The sequence below is a fragment of the Chinchilla lanigera genome, unplaced genomic scaffold (assembly GCF_000276665.1).
Source record: "Chinchilla lanigera isolate Chin_1 unplaced genomic scaffold, ChiLan1.0 scaffold00060, whole genome shotgun sequence".
Lineage (NCBI taxonomy): Eukaryota > Metazoa > Chordata > Mammalia > Rodentia > Chinchillidae > Chinchilla > Chinchilla lanigera.
In genome coordinates, this window is record NW_004955461.1 from 9,867,528 (window position 1) to 9,880,564 (window position 13,037).

At 38.3% G+C, this 13,037-nt stretch overlaps 1 protein-coding gene across 1 annotated transcript in view; it reads left to right on the forward strand.

Annotated features, from left to right (window-relative positions):
• The window catches only part of Khdrbs3 (KH domain containing, RNA binding, signal transduction associated 3), a gene marked incomplete at its 5' end in the record, with an annotated part of 175,155 nt that overhangs the window by 116,471 nt on the left and 45,647 nt on the right, over positions 1-13,037 (forward strand). The window contains 1 exon segment of the mRNA XM_005398044.2: positions 6,798-6,880. Within this exon segment, the coding sequence (XP_005398101.2) occupies positions 6,798-6,880 (83 nt within the window).

Here is a 13,037-nt window from a genome sequence, read left to right on the forward strand (position 1 = left end):
CTGACTTTTGTCCTTAATTATAAAATAGCTTGGTTTATATGTTTATAGTCGTTACTGATACTCATGTTTGTTGGCCCACTGACAAGGATATGGTTACCAAAACCCTAGGTAAAATGGACTTCTGAAAAGACTTTTTAATTATTTGTTTTATAAACTCAAAATAATCATTGCAAGGCTTAAATTTAAATAAGCTTTTAACATTGTATTATATATTAAACTTATTTTGAAATAGCTTATTACCCTAATTAAAGTGAAGTGTATAGCATAATTATCTCCTTTTCAAAGGAGTGAAAACTGAAAATATTTTAAATCACTCTCTTAGCAAATTCTTCTGACTGTTTAAGAATGGTTTTTTTCCAGGTTTAAATGTTATCCTTGATTTTACTTGTGATGGAAATAGAATTAAATAGGTCATGCTGCTTCCTTTATTCTGGAAGACCTCTTCTTTTCAAAGCAAGATTTCTCAGGTATTTGACCATGTATCAGTTTGAGTTTTTAGGTGAGGAATGGCAAATGAAGATGCTACCTGTGTGAGAGCACATCTGCCCTTACTGTGGCTTGGCATCTATCTGCCCAGCCTCCGGGTCACTACTGTCAGTTCAGTGCCATTTCTAAGTTACAGATGTAGCTTGATTAAAAAAGCAGCTCTTTTTAGTGGCACAAGAATGTATGGATTTGTTCACCATTGTTAATTATGTTGCTCTGACTTAGAATATGAAGTTCCAAAGGGAAACTTTTGCTCAGGGCAGGAAATGTAAGATTGATATTTAATGTTTCATAGAAAATAATGCAAGTGAGGTCTTATTAAAATATATAATATTTTAATTAGTGTACCACATTTCCTGCTACAATATCTCCTTGATCATGTCAAAGAAGCACTTATATGTCCTGCTATTCGATTGTTTAATTAATTCTTCATTCATCCCACAAACACCACATGCCTATGTGCCGTGCAAGAGGAGACAGTCTGGCCTTTACTCTTGAAGGCCTTACAGACCTGTGAGAAAGAGAAAGGAGGCCAAGAATAATTCCAGGTGCCACGAATATTCAAATGGTCACTGTTCATAAGGCACAAATGCAGGTGAGGGATAGTTCAGTCTCAGGTTGTAGAATTGGTAACAAAAGGATGATGCCAGAGGACACAGACTGGGAGGAGAAGCCCCAGCAGTGCTGGGTCAGACCCTGCACAAGACATGGGGGGTGCAGTAGCTGCCCCTGGGTGAGTAACGAAGGGGGAGAATGAGACATGAAGGAATTTGATCTTTGCCTTGTAGGAAGCAAGGGAAAAGGAATGGGTGGTTTAAGTAAGCTCAGGTTTGCATTTTAGGTGGAGAATTCAGGAGGAATGTGTAGATGAGGAAGCACTGAGAGTGCTAGTCTAGGTGAAAAATTCCAAATGATTCTAGGAAACCTAAGGATTCACCATGGAAACATAGTGGAAGGGATGGTTGTGAGAGTTCGGAGAGCAGTGGTAGGGATGATAGCAGGTTCACAAGCCCATGGACAAGGGTTTTCTCAGAGAGCGCACCTTGTGGTGGTGTGCCATGGATCTCAAGGGTGCCCTGATTTTGGGTGCAGGGGCTATGTCCCAAGATTGGGCCTGGCATAAGGAATCTATAGGTACATCTGGTTCATAATTGTAGACAAGTCCCCCGGCAGGTTCCATCAATGCAGCACTGCAAGGGAGGGACATATATTTGGCCAACTGGTGGCAAAACACAGGTGTGATGGCCTCTGCTTTCTTAGGACTGAGAAGTTACAAAAGACGAGTAGGTGCTTTCTTTTCTGAACACTTCCCTAGGCAGAGTAGGGAGGCACAGCAGAGGGAACAGCATATGGGCGGAACAGCCACATGATGACATAGGAGGCTGCCGAGGAGATGCAGCCACATCATCAGGAGAGAAAATAGAGGAATGTAAGAAAGCACCCAGACTTTTAGTGTAAAGAAAATCTAGCATATCTGATCAGTCCCAACAAAGAGAGGTAAGTTCCCAGTCCCAGGCATGTGCAGACATTTTAAAGAATAGATTCTAAGCTTAGATCTGTGATTAAACTAAATCTTCAACATCTCCTTTTGTACTGTATTTTATTATTCCACTGAATTATCTGTTAAATTGTAGCAAATTATGTATTCGATTTTTTTTAGAATTTCTACTTGAGCCTCAGAAAAATTGAAAGAGCAATGCTCTAATGTAAAATTATGTAAATAAGAAAAAAATAAGTAGCCTGTTGTTAAAAACACTGTAAGAGGTTTAGAAAAAAAGACTGCTAACCTCCTGAATCACCTGGTCCTCAAGTCAGAAATAGCCCTAGTAGCCCCAGCATCCTCTGTGCTTTGTTTTAATCCTTTGCTGAGTCATTTTCTGGTTTATTTCTCCCTGCTTCAGCCAGTGACCTCATCTCCTACCTTGCAATAAAAATAGACGATCAGCAAGAATTCTCTCTACCACCCTGCCTAGAAACTTACTCATTTTGTTGTAGTTACAGCCAGATTTTTTCTGCTGTCACAGTCTTCTTTATGTCTCCCTATGTAAAGAAATCTGGTTAGAGTTGCAAATTTAATATGAAATCTCCATTATAAAAATACTGAAGCTAAGAATTCAGTGACCTGAACAATTTGAAAATTTGAATAAGTTCCTAACAGTGTACTATTTGACAGAATAATTGAGCAAGGAATGAATGACATTACTACAGCAGTAAAACAGTGTAGTGCTTAATACCTTACCTAACTTTTTTTTTTTTGGTTTTTCTCCAGTACCGGGAACCGAACTCACGACCTTGCGCTTGCCAGGCAGGCGCTTTTGCCGCTGAGCTAAATCCCCAGCCCCCCTTACCTAACTTTTTAATCCCATCCATTTACATTCTTAATTCTTTAAACACAAAAACAGAATTCTTCAATTGAAGAACCTCTTTCTTTTCAGACTCCTAGCAGATTACTGAGGAAACCTTAATCACATTGTGCAGTGCAGTGATTTCCTTGATGGCCATTCAGCCCTCCCTCCTGTTCTGTGCTCCCACACTGCTCCCAGAAGGAAATTCCTAAGGCACAAAGGATTGGTGTCACTCAGAATCCCAGCATGTATTCCATAATTTGGACCTGCATGTTGTGCTTTGTGGGTTTCTGATTTCATCATTCCCCTGTTTTTCATTTTCCCGTTACAGTAGTTTGGGGAAAGTAGTTCACCACAAGTAGTTTGCCTCCTGGATGGGAAGGATTCTTTTCTCGAACACCTTTACTGGCAGCTGCTGTTCATTCTGCTTAATTTTAATTTTAATGACTTTTCCCTACTACTTTTGCTTTTCTATGCTTTGAGATTAAGTTCTAACACTGACATTGCTATAAAATTTCCTTTTTTTCCCCAGTTGGACAGGTCTGTCCCACCTCAGTGCTTATCCTTCACATACTAAATTGTAGTTGTCTCCTTGGCTGTTATCTCTCTCCCCGCCCGATTTCATGGAGAGTGCTCACTGGACTGTAAAGACCCTTTCCACCCATGGGTTTACCTCAGTGCCAGGACAGCTTAGGTGCCAAATGAGGACTTTCTGCTTTTAGGTGAAGAATGCACCTTTTTTTGTTAGGAGAGGACAGCTTTTCATTTCTAATTAGTGTCTGCATTTTGCCACTTCCGTGATAACCAGAATGATCTCAAAATATTTGCTTATTTGTTGTCTGCTAGCTTTTTTCTCCTTACATTGGGCATGGGAATATCACAGCCACATGCCAGCTTACCTTTAGCTACTGTAAGAACATTTGATTTTTGTGTTGTAACTTTATTCATTTGTTTCTTCCTCTTACCCCATTTAATGAATATTCATTGTATACCTATGTTGTTTCCAAAATATAGAATACATTTCTATTTGACAGATATTTTGTTCTTCCATTGTGATAAAAATTTTTTAAAATATAGGTAACTGTATAAATTATGTAAGTTTTATTCCTATATGGATAGTTCTGTGTATCCTAAAGCAGATAAATTGAAGTCTGATACTCAGCAGGTGCAGCTTCAAAGAGTATATGTATAATGATCAAATCAGGATAATTAGCATTTACATCTCCTTAAATGTACTGTATATTGAATTATTTTACTGTACCCCATAAATATATAAATTTATTGTGTATCAGCTTTTTTAAATTGGAGAATAAGGTGATCACTTTAAACTAGCCACTTGGTTTGTATCCTTGCACATTGAGGCTTCTGATGTTCTTCATCTGGTGGAGTTGCATTAGAAATCCAGGATAGAAGTCTACACAGATAATACTGCATTACAGTGATTAGTAATGTCAGCCATTCTTTATGAAGTTCTTTGTGTGTCAGACACTGTGCTAGAATATATACACATGTAAGAGTGTATGCTTTCTCATGCTTTTAAAATACTTATAAGGATTTACATTTTAAAAATAATTCTGATAAATCAAAGAATATGCCTAAAATTATTGATAGTAATTCACAGAATGCTGTCTGATGCTAAATACTTTTTTATCTCTAGATTACATTTCTCTACTTGAAGGGGCCTCATATATACTCTGCAATCATTAAATGATTTCCATTGATAATATTGATGTTCCCAGATGCTGTTTCCAGGCTCATTTAAATATTAATTAAATAGCAGTAAATCCATAGTCATTATGTAATTAATCCTGGGAATTTAGGATCAGTGGTAGGGTAGGATTTACAATTTCATGGACTTAAATGTCACATGTGTAGAATTCTCAGTTTGCAATCTGTCCCCCCCAAGAGAATTAGAGGATGGCTTTTATTTTTATTGGGTTATTATTATCTTTTATAATTGTAAAAGTTATTTATATATTTTGGATACTAGGTCATTGTCAGATTTATGATTTGCAAATACTTTGTGCCATGCCATAAATTATCTTTCCACTGTCTTAGTAGAATCCTTTGACTATAAAATTCTTAATTTTTAAGAAGTCCGTGTGTGTGTATGTGTGTGTGTGTGTACCTGTTTGCCGTTAGCAATTTTTCTGGCAAATTTAAGAAATCATTAAGGTTACAAAGATTTTTGCCTGTTTTTTTTTTAAAGCTAAAGCTCCTTTTAGTGTTCTCTATAAAGTGTATCTGCTACTGATAAATTATGTCAGATTTTGTATACCCATAAAGATACATATACATATATAACCCAGAGTCTCATGAGCATGCTAAGTCTGCACTCTTTTTCTCTTCTCTGCTTTTTTCGTGAGTATTTCATACATTTGTTCATGTATTCAGTGGTGTCTCACAGGTCACTGATCCTCTATTTTTTTTCTTTCACTTGTTTTCATCACTGAGATTATCAATTCATGCATCTACAAGTTGTCAAATTCCTTCTACAGGTCATATCTACTGATGAGTCCTCTAGTAAATTTTTCATTTTTGTTATTAAATTTTGCCAGAAAAAATTGCTTTGGTTAATTTTTATCTCTATGTATACTAATATTCTCTGTGGTGAAGCATTATTTTCATACTTTTCTTTAGTTGTTCATAAATGTCGTCCTTCAGTTCCTTGTTTGTATTTAAGGCAGCTGTCCTAAGTTTCTTGAGTAATAAGTTCGATGTCTCAGCTTCATCAGGAACAATTTTTATTGCTTACTTTTTTTTCTTGTATAGATACATATTGTCATATCTTTATTCGTATCTCTTTCTTGTTTAAAACTAGACATTGTACATAATCTCCCAACTCTGGAAATCAAATTCCAGTTTTTTTTAAAAAATGGGACATTTTCTATAGTTAATCATCTCTGGGTGTCAAGTCTCAGCATTTGTTAGTTTCCTTGCTATTTGTTTATTGACTTCTCCTAACTAATTCTGTGAAGTCTGTCTTCATCATGTGTTGCCTCTGACCTCTCCTCTGCATTCCCTTATTGCTCAGTTCCTTATTGGACAGAGAGATCATTAAATGCCTAGAAACTTGCTAACCTCTGACAAGGTCATCTGGATTTTATTGGCAGTCCTGTTCAGCTGTTACCCAGTCACTTTACAACCAGCTGAGTCTTCTTACTTCCCGTTTGTGCTCCGGCTTTAGCAGGAGGGAGAGTTCTGGGGTCTCCTTAAGTCTTTCCTAGTGTGAATGTGGCGCTCTGCATGGGCATGGACTTCTAGATTCCCAAGAATATTTCAGGATTTTTAAAAAGTCCTGCATGGACATTTTATTTCCTCATTTTCACTTGTGCCTTTTGATTTGCCTATCATCTATTTCCTTGGTCTTTCTCCACTAACTTGGGCAGCTGAAATCTTAAGCAGCTGCCTCTTTGTATTAATTTTCTTCAGATTCCCCTTGAGATTAGGTTTGGCACAGGAGGTGCTGCTCTAAATCAAGTCAGATGCAAACAGTTCTCTGGGACTGGGTCTTCGGCAGAGGCCCAGCCCAGTTCTTCTCCTCCAGCAGCCCCCTGACTGCTGCCAACTGTGCCTCTTGGTTTTTCAGGCCCCTGCAGAGCTGGGGTAGAAGATGGAAATAGCAGTTAAAATATTGCAAAGCTCACATTCTTACCAGGATTCAGCCAGTCTTCAAAAGACAAATGCTACCTAGATCTCTACCTTTCTTTGATCAATTTCCAGTATCCTGAAAATAGTGATCCTAACTTTTTTTTTTTTTTTTTCCAAAATCTCTTTGCTTTTGTACAGAGACTGTTTGGAGGTTCTTACTCTGCCATTTGCTTTGAAGTCACACCTATGTGTTTTTCTTTATGTTCTGATTAGGCATGTAACTTCGTGTTAGCTCTTCAATGGAAATGCACTAAAAGCATATTGCTGCTTTTCTTTCCAGAAAGTTCTCTGACTGTCTTTGTACTTCTGTTTTAGGACTATGATGATGGATATGGCACTGCTTATGATGAACAGAGTTATGATTCCTATGATAACAGCTACAGCACCCCAGCCCAAAGGTAAGAGTCTGTCCTCACGGCAGTCCCGCAGAGACACACGTGCCCTCTGATGTGTGTGTGTGTTGTGGGAAATGGGGCATGCAGCCCGTGAGGGGTATCTCACTTGCCTTGTTTTGTTTTTCATCTTCTAATTCAAGAAGCACTATCTGTTCTACCAGTCAGCATGTATTTCCCCACTCAGATTCACTGTGATGTTAAAGCATGCAGGCTTAGGAAGTAAAAATTGAAATTTTATTTATCAAAAAAGCTTGATGTAAGTGTTCAGTATAGTCTGAGGAGGAATAATTGCCTCAGACAGTGTGCCTGCTCAGTCCTAAGGCCGGAGTTCACATGAGCAGGTTGTGCGTAATGTGCCGGCGGAAGAAAGCACCGAAGCATTGTTCGCTATTTAGGGAAGTTTTGGTGTTTTGGAAGTGGTGCTTCTGTTTTCTAACAACTCTGGATTTCTCCTGTGAGTAAAGAGTTAGTTCTGACTCATTTTCTGAAGTGTTTACTCAGAAATAAGTATTGTTAGAGGCAGAAAGGAACTTGCTCGTTGCCTTTTCTGATAATATCCCTGGATGTTCGTTGATGTATAAAGTCAGTTTTTATTCTGTGCAGAATGTTTTCCTAAATGCCTGGAAAGCTTTCGCTTTAAGATACTATGTTTAAAAGTGGAGAACAAAGGCCGACATAAGACAAATACTGGCTTTACAGTGATTATGAAACACAAATAAATGTGGACAGTGTCGTCATTTAATGAAGCATTAACTTTTGAATTTAAACAGTACTGTTGAAGTTTTGCGCACACAGGCTCTTATTTGTGAATTCTGTTACTGGAATAACAGAGATTTTTAAAATTGTCATTTGCACTCAGGGAAAATTATCTCCTATATAACTTGAACAACTAAGCAATCAAACTTTGGCTGGAAGCTGATCTTTTTCGGTGGAAGCGTGGCGTATCGTGTTTATGTCCTTTAGTGTGGGGGAGTAGAAGCATTCGATGTTAGTGGGTCCTTTCATTGGCCAGTACATCACACACGCTAGATAAGCATCTCATGTAAGTGTCCTGGCAGCTTTCTGAGGCATTGGGCACTTTTCTTTACTCACTGGGTATATGAAGAAAGGAGCAAAAAGAGTAATGTCCCAGAAATCACACAGTAAGTAGAAAAATGAACTTCTAAGTCAGACCCAACACAGCAATTTTCTCCTTTTATAAATAACTGGGTCTTTCTCATATTTGACTTTAAAATATAAATACCCACAATATTTCAGTTTTCAGACTAAATATCCTAACAGAGCAAGTCTTCCTCTTCCACACTGTCTGCTGAATGCGTGGTGCATTTCTGGCCTTGTTTCTGTGAGTTTCATGAGGCCTGTAGGCTTGTGTCACGTGAAGGTATCACTCCTATTGATCTTCCTATAAGGTAGACATTTTGACAAAGAGATTCCAGGGCGTGCTGGTAATAAAAGCTGATGAGTGGTAACTCTGGTAGTATGACTGCCACATGAACATTTTTAACCCCTGGTTCCTTTCTAGTCTCAATGCAGTCTTCTCTCAGCTCTGCCCCATATCCATTCTAGTGTTCCTTGTGTTGGAATTTCCAGTGTAGGGTCTGTCTTTGTTTGATCTGTATGTACAACTTGAGTACCTGTGGTATTCTGCATTCTGTGCTGGGATGTTTGCAGACACCAGTCCAGTCCTGTACAGTAAATGTCATTGTCTATAGTTAATAGACGTGAAAACTGTGATACAGTTTTTCAGTGAAGTGCATATATAGTACAGGAGTATAATCCACATAGTCTTTTGTTTTTGTGTATTTGACCAAAAGAACTAATTTAAAGCATTCACCAGATTTAAAGCATTTTAATTCAATAAGTGCCATGATATGTCACATTGTGTATCCTGCTGAACCGATGGAGAACAAGAAGAGACCCACACTTATTTAAACCTTATTCTGTCAGGCATGGATTTAAGCCATTACTTACATGCTCATTTAACCCAAGTAACAGCAGCAAAAGTTAATGTACATGGTGGAACTGAGGCCTGGGGAAGTAAATAGCTTATCCCAAGTATGAATCCTGAGTTGAAAAGGTCTTTCCCTTTAAGCTGTGATAACATTTTAACATGACTTACTGTGGGCATTCATTGTCTTGGTCAGTCAGTCAACATTCATTAAATATATTCTATGCAAGATACTGGGCTTGATGATTGGAATACAAAGATTAAAATTCTGTCTATGAAAAGCTCACTGCCAGATATTTAAATGCAACACATAGTGGTAGGCACTATGAAAGCTCACTGTTTCCTCTAAACTACAGTACTCCGAAAAGGATATGGAAGAGAATATCAGAAAATGGAAAGATAGCCCTTGTTCTAGGGTAAGAAGAACCAAATGATGAAAATAGCCGTACTTCCAAAATTGTTGTACAGATTTAATGCAATCCCAATCAAAATACCAATAGCATATCTCACAGAATTAAGAGAAAACAAGCTTAAAATTCATTTGGAACCAGAACAGACCTAGACAGCAAAAGGAATTCTGGGCAACAGAGATAAATCAGGGGGTATCACAATCCCTGACTTGAAATTATACTATAAAGCTACTGTAATAAAAGCAGCATGCTACTGGCAAAACAAAACAAAACAGACCCAAGGATCAGTGGAACAGATTAGAAGATGTGGGAATAATTCCAAACACACTGAGCCTCCTTATCCTTGTCAGAGGGGCCAGATACATTCACTGGAAGAAAGAGAGGCCTCTTTAATAAATGGTGCTGGGAAAACTGGCTTTCTATATGCCAAAGACTGAAATTAGACCCATGTCTCTCACCACACACCAGATTAAACTCAAAATGGATCAAAGCTTTAAACATTAAAACAGAAACACTAAATTTGCTTGGAGAGAATAGGTAGAACTCTTGAAGACATTGGTGTAAGCAAACACTTTATGAATAAAACCTCATTCCCACAGGAAAACAAAGAACAACTGGAATCTCCTCTTACTAAAAAGCTTTTGCAGACCAAAAGAAACCACCAACAAAATGAAGAGACATTCCACAGAGTGCAAAAAAAAAATTTGCCAGCTATTCCTCAGACAAAAGACTAATATCTAGAATATATAAAGAACTTAAAAAAAATCATACCCCCAAATTTAGAGACCCAATCCAAACGTGAACATCTGAAATGAATAGACACTTCTCAGATGAACAAGTAGGCAAATAAATATGAGAAAATGTTCACTGTATTATTCATGAAATGCAAATTAAAACAAAGCTGAGATTCCATCTCACTCCAGAAAGAATGGCTATTATCAAGACATCAACCAATAACAAGTGCCGGAGGGGCTGTGGGGAAAAAGGAACCCTTTTCTACTGTTGGTGGGAGTGTAGACTGGTATAAGCCTGTGGAAATTAATGTAGAGGTTCCTCAAAAAACTAGGACTAGAAGACCAATTGAGCCAGCTATTACCTTTCTTAGTATCTTCCCAAGAGAATTAAAAACATCATACTACAGCAATATATCCACACCATGTTTATAGCAGCACAGTTATCTAAATAAAGCTAAATTTAGCAACAAGATAGCTAAATCTTGGAAACAGCCCAAACACCCATCAACTGATGAATGGATAAAAAACTTGCGGTTTTTTTTAATACAATAGAGTATTACTCAATCTTAGGGATAAACTTGAGACATTTCTATGTAAATGGATGAACTTTGCGACCATTCTCTTTAATGAAATAAATTGGACACACATGTGTAAATATTGCATGGTTTCTCTGGTATGAGAAACCAAAATAAGGACCAAAATATATACTATATAATGTGAAATAGGAAGAAAATGTCAAATGGGAGGGGCAACTAAAGAGGGGGAAGGGGGAGAGGAAGGAAAGGGGGAAAATGACAAAAGAAGAAAAAAATTGAAGCAAAGCTTTTATAAATAAGGAGGGAAAGAGGAGTTGAAGGGAGGGGAGGAGAATGGGGGAAAAAAAGATGAATCAAGATATATCATGTATAGGTACAAATTCCCAATATATATTTGTATATATATATATAATGTGATCATTATGTATATCTAAAATGTACCAATAAACTTACTAATTAAAAAATAAAGTCAGAGTGATGTTCTGGTTTGGAATTTTGGGGACATAGCCCTGACAAAGTGAAGGATAAGCAGTCATCCCAGATGACAAACGGGAGGAAAACTTTACAAAGCAAGAGTAGACAGGAGAAGAGGCCTTACACAGGAAGTTCTGTGGGAAGCAGATAGGGCTATAGTGTATGATGCTCAGAGTGTGGAGGAGCAGTGCAAGGGGAGGAGGAGTAACCACGAGTTCCCACCTGGAGGAGCTGCGTCTTGATACTGAGGGCCATGCTAGGAGCTGTTGAAGCATACATGCAAGCAAATGATGTGCTTGGACTGGAATTTAGAGAAATTAATTAACTGACAGTGTCCAGGCTAGATTGGCAGATGGTGAGCCTAAGGACAGAGACCAGTTAAGAAGCTGGTACATTATAAATTATAAGCTCTCTAAATGTCAGGAAAGATACACTAAAAGAAACATCTTGCACGGTAGGCAGTCTACCTTCTTTGAAGTGATCATTTCAGTGCTACAACCTGTCTTACCTGACGGAGTATGGAGCTACATGTAGGAACTGCAAATGTGAGCAAGGCATAAGCCACTGATTCTTAGGCACACTTTCATTTAACCCTGTGACATGAAATAAACAGCTCTTTCTTTTAAAGAAAAAAAGCACGGTTCACAAAAATGAGATAGCTTGCCTGAGGTCATATCTGTTAGAAGCAAAGGAGCCCACCTGAACCTAGGCATGTATCTCTTCCACTGTTGCACTCCCAGGCTTCTCTGCATGCTGCTTCCTTGTTAACTGAAGTGATAGTGTTGTACTAAGCAGTTGGGTGCAAAAATGGTTTTATGCACTGTATTAGCTTGCTGGGGCTGCTGTAACAAAATTCTACAGCCTTGGTGGCTTAAAAAACAGACATTTATTTTCTCATGGTTCTGGAGTAGAAGTCCAAAATCAACGTGTTGGCAAGTTCTGTTTCTTCTAAGCTCTCACGCCCTGGTCTGCAGGTGGCGTCTTCGTGTCCTCACGGTCTTCCTTCTGTGCCTACACATCTCTCATGTCTTTGTGTATCCAGATTTTCTCTTACAAGAGCACAAGTTAGATGGGATTAGAACCCACCATACAGGCTTTATTTCAATTTAAATCACTTTGTTAGGGGCTGGGGATTTAGCTCAGTGGCAAAGTGCCTGCCTGGCAAGCGCAAGGTCATGAGTTGAATTCCTGGTACCAGAAGAAAAACAACAACAACAACAAGAAAACAAACAAATAAATCACCTTGTTAGAGGCCTGATCTCCAAGTACAGCCACAGTGTGAGGTTTTGGGGTCAGGGCTTTAACCTGAATTCTAGGAGAAGGGTAGAAAACCCAGCCTATAGCATGAACATCTTAAAACACTGATGGCCTTCTGGGTTTCAGAATTAGGAACCTTGTATAAATCGAATCATCTGTAGTATTGTGTAGTAGGTATTAACAAAGATCAACATCACTGTCTTCAGTTAGCCAGTGTTTACTGTGTGCTTGCCACTGTTCTGTCTCCTTTCCATAAAGTATCTCTCCCATCTCCACAGCCCTAGTGATATGGCTAGAGTCAATCTGCATGTTACTCCATTTCCTGTATTTCAGAGAAGTTATTCTGCTTATGAATCTCACAAGGCCAAGCAGAAGTGCACGTCCGCTCTGGCCTCAGTGCTCTCTTTGGTGCCACTCTGCAATACCCTTCATCTCACCTTTTACCTTTGTTTGGATCTCAGTTACTGGAATGAATCCCTATTTGTATTTCCTTTACACAGTGTTCAAAAGTTTGGTACTTATTTTTTTAGGAAATTAACAATGGTTATTGTATTGCGTATTGTTATCTTCAAAGGAGTTGCTCAGTTTACAAGATACAGGCATGCAAAGCTGACCAAACAATATAAGCACGAATCGTTCCTTCCAATGAACTAATAGAAATTAGTAGAATAATTATCTTAGCTATCTTGTCTATATATGTACATTTTCTCCGCATCCCAGTTCTTTCCTTTTGATCAGTTATCCAAACTAAAAGTTTTGTCTTATCAGGGGAGAGTATCTTCATCAGCGGAGAAGCTTTAC